Source organism: Lepidothrix coronata, unplaced genomic scaffold (genome assembly GCF_001604755.1).
Source record: "Lepidothrix coronata isolate B3197 unplaced genomic scaffold, Lepidothrix_coronata-1.0 Scaffold133, whole genome shotgun sequence".
In the NCBI taxonomy this organism is placed as follows: Eukaryota; Metazoa; Chordata; class Aves; order Passeriformes; family Pipridae; genus Lepidothrix; species Lepidothrix coronata.
In genome coordinates this window covers 52,170-70,789 of record NW_016690313.1, presented here as the reverse complement: position 1 = coordinate 70,789, position 18,620 = coordinate 52,170, and the positions used below count along the sequence as shown (strand labels likewise).

The 18,620-nt window shown below is 43.6% G+C and overlaps 2 protein-coding genes across 4 annotated transcripts in view; one reads left to right on the top strand and one right to left on the bottom strand.

The window, feature by feature from the left end:
- Positions 1–1,848: 1,848 nt before the first annotated feature.
- On the top strand, positions 1,849–17,250 carry TCP11L1 (t-complex 11 like 1). Of its 3 annotated transcripts, XM_017826979.1 has the most exons (11): positions 1,849–1,910; positions 5,367–5,533; positions 8,294–8,426; positions 9,313–9,433; positions 10,134–10,354; positions 11,433–11,569; positions 12,000–12,193; positions 12,531–12,712; positions 13,378–13,550; positions 13,745–13,862; positions 15,040–17,250. In XM_017826979.1, exons 2-11 carry the CDS (start codon positions 5,380–5,382, stop codon positions 15,056–15,058), a joined length of 1,452 nt encoding a protein of 483 aa, XP_017682468.1. In that variant the 5' UTR covers positions 1,849–1,910; positions 5,367–5,379; the 3' UTR covers positions 15,059–17,250. The 3 variants fall into 3 exon arrangements, with proteins under 3 accessions (XP_017682468.1, XP_017682466.1, XP_017682467.1); XM_017826977.1 differs by having other exon boundaries at positions 13,745–17,250; XM_017826978.1 differs by lacking the exon at positions 1,849–1,910 and adding an exon at positions 2,060–2,078 and having other exon boundaries at positions 13,745–17,250.
- Positions 17,251–18,620, bottom strand: part of CSTF3 (cleavage stimulation factor subunit 3) — a 49,127-nt gene continuing 47,757 nt past the window's right edge. The window contains exon 21 of the mRNA XM_017826976.1: positions 17,251–17,958. Within this exon, the coding sequence (XP_017682465.1) occupies positions 17,756–17,958 (203 nt within the window). The 3' untranslated portion in view covers positions 17,251–17,755. The remainder of the gene's footprint in view (positions 17,959–18,620) is intronic.

Below are 18,620 nucleotides of genomic sequence, written 5' to 3'. Positions count from 1 at the left end.
CTGTAATTAGAAAAGAGCTGGAGCGAAGGAAAGGCCTTTGGCTTGTCTTGTGGCTGTATAGTTTATCTGTGTCTGGTCTACGGTGGAAATCCCAAGCTTTGCAACACAGGCAACTGCAGGCAGATATAGAGCATGATTAGAGATCTAATTTTGGCTCTTGTGGGGTTATCTTTGGGATGATATCAGCCAAACTTCGTTACAGCTGCTGTTGAAAGAAATAACAAATTTTGTTCCATTTCTGTTCTCTTCTATTTGGGAACAAAAGCTAGTTTAATTATGACAACAAAGTAGAAATAACTGTTACAAGCATGTAGTGATCTGATTTTTAAAAACACAGCCCCATGTGAGATACTGTAATATCTCCCTAAGTAACCCTTCAGTCATTAGTGGTGTGTGGTGCCAGTGGCCCAAGTGCTTTCTGTGAACCAGAGCTGAGGGCCTGGTGTGCAATAGGACAGTGTGTTACTGTGTCCTGATGGGGGATGGATGACAAACGTGTGAAAAGCTTATTCTAGTCAGTTAGAAAGGACTTCTAAAAAATATCCAGTTCTAGTGGGGGGGGAGTATAACCCCTTTTTAGTAGTTATATTTCGTAGTTCTTAGTCTTAACTGAAAGCTTTCTATTATAAATGTACTTCCTCAGAACAGTTGGCTTAACTTACACTTTAAAATGTGGGGGTGGAAAGGCAGTTCCTTGTTCTTAGGAAAAATATGTTAAAATAAGTTACTTATGGTGCTGCATTGGTTCCCCCTTCAGCAGAAGTGTATTCCCTTTCTAACTTCTGCCTAATGTAACATCATGGTTAAGAGGATGAGATTTCTATCTTAAAAATGAGTTCCTGCCTGTGAGAGTTATGAATTACAGATCCTGCCCTGTGAGTTACTGAGCTGGCTCTGCTGCCAAGTTTGCTTTCAGGGTAAGGAAAAGCAGCCTCCAGGGAGGAATGGGGCTCAAATGTTCACCAGTGGGCACAAGGCAGGGTCAGCATGGCCTTTCCTCTGCTTGGGGTGGTACAGCTCCTCCAAAAGTACCTAAGATTTCACCTGGGAGGAACTGCTGTGAGCTGGATGAGGTGTCTTAAGGACAGCAAGGACAAGCCATGGCTGCTTTCCCTGCTTGCTGGGTGAGTTTAATGTGAATCGGTACAGTGTGGTTGGAGCAGTCATACATCTCTCTATCCCTCTATGTTAGAGCACAAGTCCTATGAGGAGCAGCTGAGGGAGCTGGGGTTGTTTAACCTGGAGAAGAGGAGGCTCAGGGGAGACTTCATCACTCTCTACAACTCCCTGACAGGAGGGTGTAGCCAGGTGGGCTTGTCTCTTCTTCCAGGCAACCAGCAGTAGGACAAGAGGGCACGGTCTTAAGCTGTGCCAGGGGAGGTTTAGATTAGACATTAGGAAGAAGTTCTTTACAGAGAGACTGACTGGGCACTGGAATGGGCTGCCCAGGGAGGCGGTGGAGTCACCGTCCCTGGAGCTATTTAAGAGACTGGATGTGCCACTTAGTGCCATGGTCTAGTAGACAAGGTGGTGTTAAGTCAAAGGTTTGACTCGATGATCTCGGAGATCCTTTCCAACCTCGTTCATTCTGTGATTCTGTAGAGCCCCGGCGCAGGTTATTGGGGCGCAGCCCTTGCTCTGTTTGGGGTCGGGACCTCGCTCGCCCCAAAGCCGCCGGGAGCCCTGAGGGCTGTCGGTGCTCCATCAGCGCGGAGCAGAGCTACTCCTCACCCCTTCCTGGAGGGAAAATCCCCCGTTCCCGGCGCGGGGGCCCCTCGCCCCGCCCCGGAGCCGCCGCGGCCCGCCCTGCGCTGGGGCTGCGGCGCCGGCCCAGCCCCGCTCCGCGGCCGCCGCCGGTAGGGAGCCGGGCCCGTCAGCGCCGGCGGCCGCGGCCCCTGCGCCGAGCGGCGGTAAGAGGGGGCGGCCCGGCCCGGGGGGCGGCCCCGGGGGTCCGGGGGCGGTGGGAGGGCGGGGGGCGGCGGGCAGGGTCCGGGCCCGGCACCGCCGAGGGGGCGCCGCGGCGGCTCCGGGCCCGGCCGGGTAGGGCTGCGCCGGGGCCGCGGGGTGAGCTCGGCTGGGTGAGCTCGGCACTGCATCCCCGTGCTCCCTGCGCATCCCACAGCCCGCCCCGGGCTCGTTTTCCCCCGTGGCCCATTGATGAGCCTCGGCAGCGGCGCCGGGAAGAGCAGTGCCCGGGCCGGGGCTGCAGCCGCTGCTGCCGGCGGGCGGGGTGGGATGGGGACGGCACCCCGTGTGCTCCCTCGGGAATGGCGCTGGGAGGGACCGGGGAGGGCCTCACGCGGAACGGGCTGCGGAGGGGAAAACTGCGGAATTTCACTAGCGTCCCTTGTCATTTGGAAGGGGGACGGGGCTGCAGCTCGCCTTTTGCTGGGTTGCAAGGGAAAGTAGGCTGTGATGTGGCAGGTGAACAGAGAGAGAGCTCAGCGCTGGAATGAAGCCTGAGGCAGGGCAGCCCTCGGCGTCAGGGCAGCTGTCAAGTGCTGTCTCCTGCAGAGCAGTGGGGCAGCGCTGGTGGTGAGAAGGAACTGCTTCAACCTTGGTCAAGGTGCGCTCCATGGAAGCAGAGTGAAATTTATGTAGTGCTGGTGTGCATCTGATGGTTTGAGGACCTTTAGCGAAAAGAGCCGGTGGAAAAATGTTTTGTTTAAATTTTAATCTGTTGGGGTTTTCTCCTGCGTTTCTGTTTTTATTAAAAATAAATGAAAGTGCCAAGAAGTAGGCTTTGCTCCATTAAGAGGCAGAATTGTTTCTGTGAAAGAAAGATGATGATTGTGCTTCTGGAAGAGGTATTGTCGAGCTTATTTACCCAGTGGAAAGAGGATATGTTCTAGATGTGTTCTGGCAAATAATAGCAGTAATCCAGCAGAAAAGAGTAGACTATTGCAAACTAAACAACTAAACCAACAAGTGTGCCTTTTTAACTCATCTGCTGAACAGTCACTTGGTAGAATGGCCCAGGAGTTCTTGTACCTGCCTTCCACAGCTGAAATAGGACTTTTTTTAAACAAATGGTAATTAAATGAAACTTTTGGGTTTGAGGCTGTAGCTCTTGAGCTGCCATTTTATGGGATGTAGTCTGCATGGTAGGAATGATGGCCTGGTGGGCAAAGCTGGGGGTAGCAGTCATGAGACTGATTGTCATCTTATCCCTGTCATTTATCTTCTGTGAGTCCTCAGGCAACTTAACTCACACCTCAATTTCCTCTCTGTCAGTAAGGTATATTATATTTCCCTGCTTTTCTCAGCACAGTGAGCCTAAAGTGCAGTGAGAGATTGAGAGGCACTAGGAAGTGTTATGTGCTTTAAAGACTTAAGTGTGTTTTGGTTGAGTCATCTCTGTGGTTCAGATTTTGACTTCAGGAGGATGCTTTGTGGATGAGACCGGATAGGAAGAGTGGCTGTCTAGTCTGGTGGAATGAATGTGGAAGCCTTTATGATAATGCTTTTCTCCCAGCCAAATTCAACAACAGGCCTCCCTCCTTTGTTTAACCAGTCCTGGTTTTTATTTTATATTGCAACTTGTTGCTATGATCTTCTTTGTGAACAACTCCTTTATTAACAGAGCTCCTCATCCTCTTGCTGGTGGAGTGTTTGCAGTAACAGACCTTCTGTCCCCCAGATGGGAGATCCACTTCTCCTGGAGTATGTCACTGGTTTCCCACTGGTTTCCCAGTTCCTTGCTGGGTGGGATGCCTGCAGTTACACCCAGCTGGAGGCTCACTCTGCATTGGTTCAGAGGGTGGCAATGTGACTGCAGCTGTGCACAGATCAACCCTTCCATGTCCCAGACTTTTTGTGTGTGAAGAGGGACATAGTGAAGTATTTGGAGCAGGGACATCAGTGACTCTGTTCCAGCTGTAGGCCAGTGTATGATTCTAACAATACCTGTACTGATGCCTTGGTTTTCCCATGTAATTTATCCCATGCTTTTTGTGCTGTTTCCTTTTCTAAAATAGAAATCACACAGTGCTGTGGGCAAGTGTTGCATGCTGTTGTCTCTCATGCATCAAGCAAGATGATGATCCTGAGTCATTGCTGTAGAACAAAACTGTTTCTTACATGCCCTGAGCTTTCCAGCTGTCCTGTAGAATCCCGCTGGTGCAGTCAATTTAAGCACTGATGGAGCAGGGTTGGTTATTACAGCTGTTGTATGAAAATAAAAAAGTCTCAGTGTGCATTTTATATTTCTGCTCCGTTGCTTGCTTCTGCTACATCCTCTTTGGTGCTGCAAGTATTTTCTCCTAGTAGCTGTGGAGGGTGAATCTCTTGCTCAGAGCTTGTTTCTTTCAAATTTTGAAAGTGGGGATGGTGAGATACCAGAGGAAAGAGGAAGTTTTTCCAGAAGCTTTCTTTTATTTTGAAAGGCAGAGTCCTTCTGACTCCCACTTCACAGAACATCCAGGCTATTTAATTGAGTTAGAGACATCATATGCTCTCTAACAGATCTCTGTAAAACTGAAATCTTAACAGCAGCTTCCTGCATGACAGTTTTCATGGTGGATGTGCAAATTACATTCTTCAGAGGGAAATCTGAGTGTGAAATAAGCGAAGATAAGGAATGGTGAGACTTGCTTTTCTTATGGTAATTTTTTCATTATAACTTTGGCTACACTGCGTGTGTCTGTGATGTAATATAAATATTTTGGTAATATAATAAAAAATTAATGTAATAAACTAATATTTTAAATACTATAACTGCTCTTTACTGTCTTTATTAAAAACCCCTGAAATTTTATGCATAAATCATGACTCTTGCATGGCATGAAAATATGGGAGTAGAATTTTATATTGATTTCTCTCTAGTCCTTTTCCTGCTCCTTAATGCTTTTGGATGGCTCAGAGCAAAAGCTTTTAAGTTCTGAGCAGTTGGGGTAGATCATAGTTCAGGAGTATGTTATGCTGAGGAAGACTTGTTGCTGTGTAGTGAGGAAACATCTCATTTGACATAATCTTTTTGTAAAACATTTCTGTGATACTGTTCTGAAGGTCTTTTTCACTGCTCTCTCAGAAGCAATGCTAAAAAAGAGAACTAAATATCTTTTTCTCTCTCATCTGTATCATTATAGCAAAAGGGAGCAGTTTCAGATTTTTGAGAACTTAGTAGGAATGCAGATTAATAAATGGTAGCTGTGTTGAAAGCATCCCATTTGGTGAGACATGGGGAGTGAGTCACTGAGTCCAGGTCTCCTACCATTATAGGGATGACATCATATAAGTCCTTGTAAGAATTCTTTCATTCTTAATTTTTTTCTCAATCAAGAGAACTCCTGGTGATGTTTTCCCACTCAGCCATGTCATAAAATGCTTATTCATTCCCTTTTCCATGTTTTTTCTTTTTTTGTAAGGAACCAACTGAAAATGTCGCAGAATCCTGACAAGCTACACTCAAGTGAAGAAAGGCTGAGTGGTTTGGAGGATGGTCAAGAGGAGAACTCGGATAACCCGGATCAGTCTGTCCGAAAAAGGATCCGGCAGAGCGCTCCAGGGTCACACAGAGATGACACACCCAAGTGTAAGCAAAACTGCTTTATGTGAAATATAATTAAAAAAAAGATCTATAGGTTTTGGTGAAGGCAATCCTAATGTTTCATACCATTCTGTGCAAGTTTGACTGTCTTGCAGTTAAATATAGTGTGACTCCTGATGGTTTGCTCTGAAACTGTTTGTAACATCCTTTTCCTCATTTTTTTTAGTACTTAATTATACACAGTGACCATGTCGCTCTGATCCCCATATATCTTAAATACCCTGGTGTGTCTGTGCTCATGGAAGGGGTAAAGCACCATCCTGGGGTGTTCCAGCTACTGCTGCTGCTGTTTGCCTTATCAGCTGAACCTTCTGGATTGTTGCAGCCTCTGTTTCCACTGCAGGGCAAGGAAGGCTGTTATCAACAAAGGAATGTCCTGTCATCCCCCTCACAGTATAGATGGAAAGTTGTATATTTTATCCTAATACTACTTCCAGTGTCAAGCAGGACTGCATATTTTAAGCTTATTCCTAAGGCGTATTTTTCCTTGTCATTCTGCTTTTAACATGAGGAGCTGGATGCAACATGGCTACCAAATATTCCTGGCACATCTGTAGATGAAACCAAGGGGAGGTTTTCTGGCTCCAGGGGTTCAATTCAAAGAGGCAGAAGTGCTCAGATAACTAGTTCTAAATTTCTGTAGAGAGTGTCTCAGCCTGTAACATTTTGTTTGTTGTATTTTTTTTTGTTTCTTTAATGCAGTTCATTATTACTTGAGGTTTAGTGTTGTGTTTAGTGTCATGTTACACAGAAGAGCTGTTCTGAGGGAGTTTATGTTCTTATGCCCTGCTGGTTGCCTGACAAAGACGGGATGTATGTGTGGAGAGAGGCTCTGAACACGGGAAAGTAAAAAGCATAGCACAGTCTTGCACTGCACTGTACCACAAAGAAGTGGTTGGTTTCAAGCCCTTCCCTCATTTAAGGGAGCAGATGATGTGATTTAAGAGTGTTCTGTGGCAAATGAGAGTCTTGGCTTTTAGTGCACCCACTGCTGGAGTGAAGTCATTTGGCAGTGGGACAAGAGCACTCTCATTCAGCTGTGAACTTTGCTGTCTGCTAGTGCTTCTCAGAATATCAATCCTTGCTGTGTTCCCGGAGTCACCCTGCAACATTAAGCTCCAAGCAGAAGGAAACAAGGATTTAGGAGGGCTGCAGCAGAAGAGCAAGATATTAATGATAAATTAGCACGTTGGAACCACACTGCGTATACTCAGAAGAGCTCTGAGTAGCAGACAAGTGATGGGACAGCTACTTTTAAAAGACCTTTTCTATGTAATTTCCTAAGTCAAATCAGCATGGGTTATCAAATGAGACTGTCATAATAGTTTGCCTAAAACATACCTCAGTGAGCCCAGCCCATGAAGATCCCTGGTTCATTTCTTTCATTTTGGGATTAGTGTGTTGCTCCTATGCCTGGACTGTAATTGAAGTGAGTGATGTACAGACAGGAATGGATCCATTGGGGCAATTCTGCTGTGGCTCTTTCCCCCATTCCACTCCATAAGGTGTCTTCTGGAGGAGCCAGGGTGAACCTTGCCATTCCTGCCTGCCTCACCTGAGGACACTAATGATCTGCCTTTCTCCTTTTTCTCAAATAGCTGGACCAGGGAAGAGCTGTGGTGCTTCTCCTGACTTTTGGGAGGGCATTGCAGGGCCCCCACACACACTGTGTGCACTGACACTGCACAGCAGGGAGGACCCTTTACCACAAAGAATCAGTGCTTTCAGGTGGCTTCAGTGAGATGGGATTACTCCCCTAAACCAGAGTGACCTACACCCTTGGCACCTTCTTGGCCTCTCTGTTGACTTGTTTTTAGGGTTGTGACACTTCTTGCACTACAACAATGCCACTGGTGGCCCAGGAGGATGTTGTGTAGCCCAGAACTATTAGGAGCCGTAATTCCCAGTACATCCAGGAAGCAAATTAAGTTTTTTGAATTGTCTGCCTTCTACCTGCTAGATTTCCACAGTCAGTCACTACCTTTATCTCCTTCCTAATGAAAACCATCCTGTTTTTTCATGTTTGGTGCTTCCTGCTACTCACTTTTGTGCCCCAGGGCCCAGTTTGAACCTGCTGGTCCATCCTGGTCAGCCTCAAATGCCTGCCAGGGAAAGAGGTCTTAGGCATTGGAGCTGGGAGTAGGTCTTGACATCCTTTGTTGCTTGGATGGTGGCCTCTGGGGGAAAAGAAGAGTTGGAAGGAGTGCCAGTTGCACTGGAAGTAATGAGGATAATTAGCTACTGGTGTGTTACTGCTTAACACTTTTCTGATTTGTTTGCTGGCTGCTTTAAAGATGAAATAATTTCCCTGAAAAATGTAAAATTGAAATGGCAATGTCTGCACAATACTTGTGGAAATAGTGTGGTGAAAATGCTGGTAATTTTAATTATTTCTTCCCACAGTATGGAGAAAGATGGTAAGATGCTATTAATCCATCATAAAGAAGTACTGGTTTGGGTCTGGGGTTTTGTTTGGGTTTGGTTCTTAAAAGAGCTTGATAGAACTTGGAAGCAAGTTCTGAGCCCTGAATGTCAACTGGGACTCTCTCCTTTGCTTTCTGTACTACTCCAAACCTGTGTCATCCACTAGATGGGAAAGGAAGGGAAGGCAAAACATCTTCAGGTGACACTGCCATTTGACCCTCTGTACTGTCAGTAAGGTGGAAAGGGTCCAAAAGTCTTAGGAGACTTTATTTTCTGCAGGCTTTTGTAGAGAACTGTCTGACATTGTAATTCGTGTTGCAGCCAGTCCTGCTCGGCCTGTGTCCATAGAAGAGCTCATGGAAACAGCCAAGGGAGTCACCAACATGGCATTAGCACATGAGATTGTTGTCAATGGAGACTTCCAGATTAAACCAGCTGAATTACCAGAACACAGGTAAGATTGTTACCTAATATATCTATTAAAATATATCTATATATATATCTCTAGATAAAGTTTGCATTTGTAGAACTGCAGAGCAGCTCTCGGGGATCAGGTGAAGGCTCTGGCTGGTATCTTGTCTGGCAGTGCCTGGTAGGGAGTAGGAAACAATGTAAGAAGAAGGTGGTAAAAGTGCAGTTCTGCTGCCCAGATATATGTGTGAGCATGAAAGGTGAACCTCTTGGAGTAACTGTGGGACAAATCCCAGTGTGCTGTGGTTTCTTGTCCCAGGAGTCAGGCTGCAGTCTCCCACAGAGCCCAGTCTGACTGCAGCATTTTGAATTAGGAATTGGTACTGAAGCAGTGGAATTTGTCTATTTTTTTTACACAGACTGATCTGGGCCCTTATCTCAGAGTAGTTGCAGTATTTATGCACTGAAACACAGAAGCTTTTGTGTCAGGGAAGTTACTTCATTTCTGTTAGGTTTACTAATGACTTTTACCTGGTAGAATTGCCTTTACTTAGTGAGGCCTTTAAAAGGAACATGAATACTGGTCTTTTGAAGACACACTGTAATTTTTGTGATTTATTTTTTAATTTATTTTAGTTGTCTAGTTTAGGTGTAGCATAGGATGAACTTTCAAGTACTTTAATTTGTAGCCGGCTTTGCTTGTGTGTAACCCTTTATTAGGACATAGGCCATTCCAAATCCTGCATCCAGTTTTTCTTGCTTTCCCAAGGAACATAAAATGACAGATCTCTTCTCTGTTAATCATCATATATTCATTCTTACGTTATATTCATATTATTACGTGCTCTTCCTCAGGAGCTGTAGGTTATCTTTGGAAGGTGGTGCAGAGACAAGTATTGTTCTTTCTAACTGGTCATGTCTACCCACAGCTTGGAAAAGAAAGTAAGAGACATTGTGCATAAAGCTTTCTGGGATTGTCTGGAAGCTCAATTAAAGGAAGATCCACCAACATATGATCATGCAATTAAACTGTTGGGAGAAATTAAAGAGGTAAGATGATGTGATACCAAGGTAAATTATTGAATTTGAGTAGTGCATTGATATGAATGAGCAAAAGTGGTCGAAGCTTGGCTTTTCATAAAAGACTCTCTTGTTCTTTTTCATTACTGTATCATTGTCTGTGAACATATATAAGTTGTATAACCCCAGAGGAGGTTTGAATTTAAAGCCAAATGCAAATCCATGTAAGAGGATTAAAAGGTAAGTAATACCAGTTTCATAATTCCAAGCTTCCTTCATGTTATGGCAGCAATATTAGTTATGGAATCAATGGGATGCCCCAACACTGGGCTGATAAAACTGAGCACAACAGTCTGAAGTATGATCTGTGCCATAGAGTATTTACCACTTAGTAACTTCAGTATCACACAGAACAAGGTAAAACATCTGGAGTTGGTGAGTGGTTGGTTAAAAAAAAAAAAAGAGAAATTCTACTTTTAAAGGGCAATTAATTTAAATAAGAATATGCCCCATTCCTTGAAGTGTCCAAGGCCAGGTTGGATGGGGCATTGAGCAATATGGTCTAGTGGGAGGTGTCCCTGCCCATGGCAGGGGGCTTGGAACCAAATGACCTTTACGGTCCCTTCAACCCAAACCATTCTGTGATTCTATGACTCTGTAAGAAGTGGTTTTGATCCTTGTGCTCTTTGATATGTAGAACTAATGCACTGTTAAAAACCTTCCATTGCAGAATCTCCTGTCTTTCTTGTTGCCTGGTCATACTAGACTGAGAAACCAGATTACAGAAGTTCTTGATCTGGATTTGATAAAACAGGAGGCAGAAAACGGGGCCCTTGACATTTCTAAGTTGGTCAAATTTGTTATTGGGATGATGGGGACTCTCTGTGCTCCAGCTCGAGATGAAGAAATTAAGAAACTGAATGATATTCATGAAATAGTTCCTCTGTTCAGGTACTGAAATGGTGTTTATTAGTCATGTTCAGAGTCCCTTAAATAGTTTTAGATGTCGGGGAGGGGGGGTTCCAGCAGGGCAACCTGCAGCTCCTAGGAAAGAAAAGAGTGATAGGGAAAGGGAAACAGCTGTGGGTGTGAAGGGGAGAGATGCTCCAGGAGTCATTAACAAGGACCATCTCTGTTCTGGTGAGTTGGGGTATTTGTCTGGCTCCTGCATGTCAGTGAAGGACATTTTCTTAAATGCCAAATGCATATAAACTTTAAGACAGCAGGTGAAGAGTCAGTTTGTATCAAAAATTAACATCAACAGCAAAAGGAGAAAAAAAGCCCACAGGAGCATAGGGAAAAAGTACTACTGGTTTCCAACCAGTTTGTCCTTTCTTTCCAGTTTGAGCTCTCTTTACCCCACTCCCTGTGTAAAGTCCTGTCAGTTCTAAAGGGAGTGTGTTGTACCCACATCTGGGAGCATCAGGGCTTCTGCTCTGTCGCCATATTCTCAACTCAAGGTCTCAATAGTCAGAAGTTTCACTGACCTTGCTGCTTTCTAATTTGCAAAGCTTCCAAGAGTTCAGGATTGATTTGGCAGAATTATGGCCAGCAGGAATTAGGTTGTTTTAAAATTAAGATGTTGTTATTTGGTGAGGGTTTTTGTGTTTGTTTTTTCTTTTCTTTTTTTTTCCCTTGGGTCTGATTATTCACTTCCCACTGAGGTTGGCTTTCTAGGCTGCCAACAGAGAGAGCATGCAAGCTTGGAAACCCAGATGGCTTTTTATATACTCAAGATACAGCACTGCACATCCTGGGAGATGTAATCTATGGAGCTAGTGAAGTTAATTCCATGGAGGCTTTTTTACAGGGGAGCAAGATTTCTTTCCTACTTGGAAGAGGCACATGCATCCATGTACATGCTTGCTCAAGCTTTCTCTCTGTCTCATGCTTTTAAATGGTTAAGCACCCTGTTACTGTTTCCCATGCATGTTTTTGCTCTTTCCTTAGACAGTCTGTAATAAATCTTGTAAACAGCACCTCTGAAACATCTGCAGCCTTGAATAACTTTTTCTGTTTGTTTGTTTAGAGCCATTTTCTCTGTATTAGACCTAATGAAAATGGATATGGCAAACTTCGCTGTCAGTAGTATTAGGCCAAAATTAATGCAGCAGTCTGCTGAATATGAAAGAAAGAAGTTTCAGGAGTTTCTTGAGAAACAGCCAAGTATGACTTTGTTCCTTTCTTTCTTCCCCTCTGACCTCCTAGTAAACTGCGTGTCTTTGCTTGTAGAACATGAAAAAAACCTCAGATATTTTTATAAGTTCATATGGTAAATGACAGCTCGTGCCCCAAAACTGTGGTTAGAAAAAATCTGCCAGAACTATAGTTCTGCACTTAGTGCACTGGAGTCCAGTTTAATCTCAATACAGTGTAGGGCATGATTACCCAGCATCATCTCACCTCTGATTTCCTGTAGCTGTGTGGTTTTGTTTTAGATGTTCTGCTTGATGCAATAAATGAAATGCATGTCATCAGTTGATATCATGGGTATTAGTCATAGTAACTAATGGGCTTGTTTGGAAATTATTGGTGGAAAAACCTAACTTTGAGAGGGAATTTTCCTAACAAGATTTTTTTTCTCTTACTCCTCCAGATTCTTTAGACCTTGTCACAAAGTGGTTGCAAGAAGCAGCGGATGATCTTGCAAAGCTGGGACATGAAACGTTGCCTCCCCACTCTAATGATGGTGCTACTGGTGGAGCCTCCACCTTGTGCTTCACTGCTGTACAAAATCAGGCCTATCTGAAGCTCCTAAAGTGGGATCATGTGAACAGGCCTTTTCCAGAAGTAGGTATTTAACAAAAAAAAATGGGTGCTGTGTTTGTTCCGCTCTTCTGTTTCTGGGACATAACAGAAGCTGTTCAGATTTGTAGCCTTGCAACAAGTGCAATACTGAAACATTTATCTCTTCATTGGGAGCTTCTTGTACTACTTCTCTTTCAGTTCTGAAACCTGCTTAGTTGGAAAAGAGGGGTTAATGCTTTTCATTTCACTCCTGGTGCTGTCCTGCTGAGCATCTTGCTCTTCCCTGTGTCATTGTCGTACCTTTTCTGTCGCATCCCAGTGTCCCTTCCCAGCCCAGCAAACTGACCCCGTCCTGTGCTGGCTTCCTCACTCATTACAGACGGTGCTCATGGACCAGACCCGCTTCCTGGAAATACAGCTGGAGCTGGAGCAACTCCTCCTTGTTGGGACAGTGCTCCTGGTCACGTTCAGTGCAGCAGGCCCAGCACTTGTCGATGTGCCTGGATTTGCGGAGAAAATCAAAACCATTGTCAAGGTGCTGCTGACGGGAACGCACCTTCCGTGAGTATGGGATGGTCCTGGTCACACAGGGGCAGGTGTAGCTCTGTTTTCACCCTGGTAAATAACCAGTGTAAGCCTCTCTGTCTCCTCCTGGACTGCAGGATATGCAGAGAAGGTGCTGAGGGCTTTCTAAGAAGCCAGGCCGACAGTTTTATTTCAACTCACTCACTTGGAGTTGTCTTTTCTTGCTTTGCTCTTTTATGAAATGTACACACTGCTTTTCCAGTGTGCTTTTATGATGCCAGGCTGGCACATGAGGCTGCCAGCATCTAACCCTGCCCATGGTTTGGGCCAGGCTCCTGCAAGAACCTGAGTGTGGCACAGTGAGCTGCCTGCAGATTTAGAGTGATTGCTGTACACACAAGGGTTGGTGACTGGTTTGGCATTAGTCAGAGCTGTCTGCAGGCAGAAAGTCAGATCTTGTGTGTATGGATTGTTCAGGCTGGAAGTCTTTAATGCTCTCCTACTTCCTTGGTTTGGAGGTCAGCTTTATTTTTCATACATCTCTAAAAGGTACTATTCTTTATAATTCTGGCTTTTGTCTGCATTACGCTTTTCCCATTGCATTTGATAAATAAGGCAACTCTAACTGAAAGGTTTATTTTTAAAAGGTGAGAAAAAAAGTAAATATCTGGTTCAGTAATGCTCTACTCCACATTCTGTAGCTCCTTTAACCTGAAGGAATCTCTGGCCACCATCGGGGAGAAGGTGTGTGCCGAAGTGAACAGCTGCCTTTCCCAGCACGGCTTTACACCGTTCTCAGCAGAGAGAGAGACTGTGCTTAAAGGGCAGATCCAAGCAGTGGCCAATCCAGATAACACCATCTGCAGGCTCATAGGTACGTCTGGCACTGCTGCTCTGCTCTCCTGTGACCGTTCTCTGTGTAACTGGTGGGGGGGTGTCGTGCTGGGCTTCCCATTTCATGTCTCAGATACTTGACTGTGTTTCAGGCCTGTTGCATTTTACGTGAGGTTACACCATTTCTAATGGACCCTCTCTTTTGAAAACAAACCAAGCCCCATTTTTTTCCAGATTCTCGAATTCAAAAGTTTCTGGAGAATTATCTTGCATCCAGTCACCAGAAAACACTCCCTGCTATCCCTGGAGGGTTAGGCCCTATCCAAAGAGAGCTGGAAGAGGTTGCTGCCAAGTACGTTCGTCTCGTCAACTACAACAAAATGGTCTTCAGCCCTTACTATGATGCAGTCCTTGGCAAAATACTGACTAAGGAAGAATCCCAACTTGTAGGGAAGCCAGAAGAGTCATAAACCCAGTTTGTGTGCTACCAACACGGTATTGTCAGCTATTAAATAAAAATTGTACCAATATTTGTCTAGGAAAACAGCTTTCCGTGTAAATACTGGTTCCTTCTAATTCACGAGCGATGGTCGATGAAGGAAATACACGAGGTGCAAAAGGGGTTCTGAAGTAAATGATGAGAGATGCATTTTTAATGTAAGGATACAACCTAGGGGGGAATATCATGGCAGTTTTCTGGCTGTAATTTTTACATTTTGGAGCTGATTCTAGGTAGGGCAAGTTTAAGAACAAAACTTCGTATTTAAGTGGCTCATTTTAGGGCATTTAACTCTTAATTTACAGTGAATTTAGTTTAACTAATCCAGAGCAGTTTAGCAATGTATCTTCCCAGAAGGGGTAATATGGTTTTAAAAACATCTTACTTTAAAGAATTAAGAAAGCTAAAATTCTAGATAAGAGGAACTTCAACAGACACAAAAGCAACCCAAACAGCACTTTATTGTAACATTATGGTCACTATGGTAGGCTACTAGTTTTTTCTGCATTTTACTGCATTTTTAATAGCATTTTTTTGCTGTTTACCTGCAGATGTTACAAAACATAATATATTTTTGTAGTAAATTTTCTGGTTATTGGGTAACTGTCCTCTGCTATGTACAGTACTTACAAAGGTGGCAATCTTATAGATTGCAGCTGTATTTATCTCTTGTAAAGACTTAAGAAGGGCAGAGCTAAAATGTTTTGATAAAAGTGGTATTTCTTACCTTGTTTTGCTAGTAGTTTCCTCCTTTTTATGTGAGATACTAATTTTAAAGTAAATCTGTGTCACTTTCAGAAGGTGGATTTAACGTGTGTGAAACTTCAGGCTGGAAAGTTTACTTGTTTTTTTTTTTTTTTAAAAAAAACTACAACAGGAGACGGTTGCATATTCAATCATGTCTTCAAAAATAGCCAGGAAGTGCAGAGCACTATGGGCAGTATAAGTGATTTTAATGCAGTGTGAGAGGTGAATGACTTAGTTTGAATATACAGGGAATATTTTCAGTAGATTTTTTTTCACTTTGTAGAGGTGTTCTTGGAACTTAGAATATTTATAGGCCTTGAATTTCATTAGCTATGTGTTGTGTAGATGAGTGTTCTCAGAAGAGCTCAGTGATCTTACAGCCTCGTTGCAGCTTCAGACTCAGCTGGGAGGTAAGTGCATCTGAAATTTCCCTCTAGTTGAGCACAACAGTGTATTACAGTAATCAATATTTGATGGTTTTAGGAAAGCAAAGTTCGTAGCTATAAACAGTAAGCGGTCCAAGTACTAAGCTATCCAAGCCAGAATGTCTTTGAAAAAAACAAACAAACAAACAACAAGGTATGTAAAATAAATAAATAAAATGGCCCTTTTATTGCCAACAACCAGGTTAATTTATGAATCAACTAGCCAACCAAAGTATGAGAACTTCTAGAAGCACTTGATTTTAAATAAGTGTTGATGCTTCCCTTTCTAGTTTTCCTTTAAATCTCAGTGTGGATGGAGGTGCACTGACTTTGATTTTGGAGGAAGACGAGATAAATAAGACCTTTTTTCTATATTAGCCTATGCAACTCTAAACCAAATTTTTCTCATTGATTACAAACCCCTTTCCCCAAGGGGAAAAAAAGCAAACCACCAAACCCTGTAAGAGTTTACCACTTCAGACAGATTTTTCTCTCTTGGCTAAATAAACTCAGATAGTGAAATGAATGTCTTTGAATCTTTGGCAATTCAGAAATGAGTAGGTTGGGTAGCCAGACAAAAAGGGTTCTGAGTAGGCTTTTGGTGTAGACTGTGTCATTGTTTGGATCAGCAAAGGATACTAGAGAGGTCTTCAAGGTTGCTGTGTCTGCTTAGTGGGCTTTGTTGTTACTGCAGGACCCACCTCTCAGTGCAGCCACAGAAGTTAATTCGACAGTCTGAGTAACAACGAGCTGCCAGAGCCATTATGGCTGGAGGTGTAACCAAAGTAACAAGACAAAGCTGTTTTCAGTTTTGCTGCCGTTATTTTATCTTTTAGCACTGCCTAGGAGCTGCCTTTAAAACCCCTGGGACTTACACACACCACACAAGGTTAGATGCCACAGGGGACGATCTTGAGGATGTGGAGAGGAACAACACGACAGTGAGACACTCAGAAAAGCCCTTGAACAACATAACTGATGGCAGAGTGAAGGGGACTGAATTATCAATGACTGCTCCCAGGTCTGGGATTCAGGGTCCAGGTGTCCTGACATTGCAGCAGGGATTGTGCTGCCAACAGTGCTCGTGTGTTGCTCACAGGGTTGATAAAGTAAATCCCATCTCTCCTCACAGGAGGGGTTTGATCCTAAGGCTTAGTATAGGAAAAAAACCGTAGAACCATAGAAGAGTGCAGTACTCTCCTCTGCCTCCAGTCTCACTTCTGGGGGCACACACAGTGGGAACAAATGCCTCTGGGAGTGGGTGCTGCAAGCCTTCCAAGAGTAAAGATCTGAAGGGACTGTAATAAATGCCCACGAGTGCAAATCACCTTAATGATTTTCCCAAGTTGTTTTTTTAATCAGAGCATCTGACAAACAGTGTCTCTACATCCTCACAGAAAGAAATAGGGAGATACAACTGAGGAGCAGAGCAAGAAAGGAATTCCAGGATTGCTAAGGCCAGTTCCTCCCTCCACCTGAACCTTTCCAGGGTTCACCTCTCCCCCTGGCAGAGAGAAGCACTGACCCACAGGCAGCGGTGCTGCTGGAGATGGGAACGTCTTGAACTTTCTCGAGTATCTGAATGTCCTGTAGTCCAAGGGTGTTCTTAAGATCCTATCAGAGTGCCATTCTGAATAGCCAATTACAAGTTAAAAGCTCAAGTACATAGAAACTGCTTTGAAGGCTCATATAGTGTTTTTTTTTTTAGCTTGTTTGAAGATAACAAGTGAAACGATGTAGCTGATAATTATTAACATTTAGCTTTGTACCTTACAGTGGAAGACCGGTGCAGGTATCCAGGACCAGCCTGTGTTAGCCAGTGGTCCTGGACAACCCACCTTTGAAACATATACTGAGTTAGTCTTAAGATGCTGTCTTCTTCAAACAGTGGTGGAATTACAAGCAAAAGTGTACTGTATCCTCTAGAAAAATGGAAAACAAGCTAATTCTAATATGTATGCTCTGACCAGTTTCCTGTGACGGTCTTATTAGCATTGCTTTTGAAGTGGCTGAGTAATATTTTAAGAAGTACCTTGTTGTGTTTGAATAAAACCAGAATGAGGCATGAAGTTATGGACATCCTTTTATTTTAAAGGAATGTTTTTTTGGGTTTTATCCGATTTTCAACTACAAAACAGATTTATTACATTCTGCCATAAATAAAAACGGACAATAAGGCAGTACACTACATGAACAAACTGAGAACAACTGTTTTCCAGAAAATGTGAATTAAAAATGCTTCACAAGTATAAGCCATCCAGTTTTTAAAATAAAACTGTTAAAAAAAACCACAAGATTTCAAGTGGTAGATGTGAACACCCTCGAAGAACAAAATACAGTTTTGACATTTTTCACTTTAGGTTCTGAAAACCTAGTTTTGTTCAGAGCACATTCTAAGGTTGTTCGTGCTGTTTTCAGATCAAGAACCATATGGAAGAAGAGGCACCACAGTAACAAAACCATTTTCAAGGATTTTTTTTTTTTCGTTTGCAGCTGTCCCTTTTAAATGCTTGACTTTTAAGAGACTGATTCAATGCAAGTCTTTGTCTGTCACAGCAGAACCCCAGACTTGTTTCACCGGATCCTCTTTTGTTGTCGTGCTCTGTAAATGTCATGTACAGGGGGAACTACGGATCCTTTCTCCTCGTCGTCATCAGAATCCTCATGTGATCTCTTCACAGCCTTGTTGAGGATGGTGTTGTTTTCCACGGGTCCATTGCCCTCCACAGCTATTTCTGGCAGGCCGCCGGTGATGATCCGTACAGCTTCATCGACAGCTTTAGAAAGAAGCACAGATTCATGTGAGTTGTGAAACTAAATTCCCTGATCAGAAATCAGCATGCCAACAGGGGCACCAAGAGAGAGACACGTTGTGGAGATTTCCGGAACATAAAACATTTTTCCTGCCCTGTTCCACAGATATTAAGCCTTGACTATCTGAAACTCTGAGCAATGGTGAACACTAATTACAAAGTAGATGCTGCTGCTTCAGCTTGAGCCCTCCCTCTACACAGGCATTGAGGTCACCTGTGAGCTTAAATAAACCAGGGAGGCCTACTGGGGAGCAGTATAACTAGTTCATGATTCACCAGAAAGTAGGCAGAGCAGTTTCTGCTTATCAACAGAGGAAGCCCCAGAAATACTGCTTATGATTTAAATAGATATTTTATTTTCACTCAAATTCAATCCTAGCTTGCTTTCTCTGTGATCTCCCTTAGCTTGTCCTCAAGGACCTGCACTCAGAGTTATGCCCACCAGTGAACTGCTGCAAATCTCTGATTCCATGTTACAGCCACGATGCTGCTGGAAGTAATGCCCTGCTGCTTTTACAGGATATTCTGAAAGTCTGAATTTCTTCCCTTCGATGGTTATCTCACCAATGTCTTATTAAAGGAGCAGCTGGTGATTTTCAGCTTTTTGGCTTTTTGTTATGTCCCCC

Bases quoted from the DNA above. Each gene is read 5' to 3' on its own strand.
- TCP11L1 (XM_017826977.1), top strand. From the start codon at position 5,380: ATGTCGCAGAATCCTGACAAGCTACACTCAAGTGAAGAAAGGCTGAGT. The intron at 5,534-8,293 runs GTAAGCAAAACT...TTCGTGTTGCAG, and splicing joins CAGAGATGACACACCCAAGT to CCAGTCCTGCTCGGCCTGTG. The intron at 11,570-11,999 runs GTATGACTTTGT...TTACTCCTCCAG, and splicing joins GTTTCTTGAGAAACAGCCAA to ATTCTTTAGACCTTGTCACA.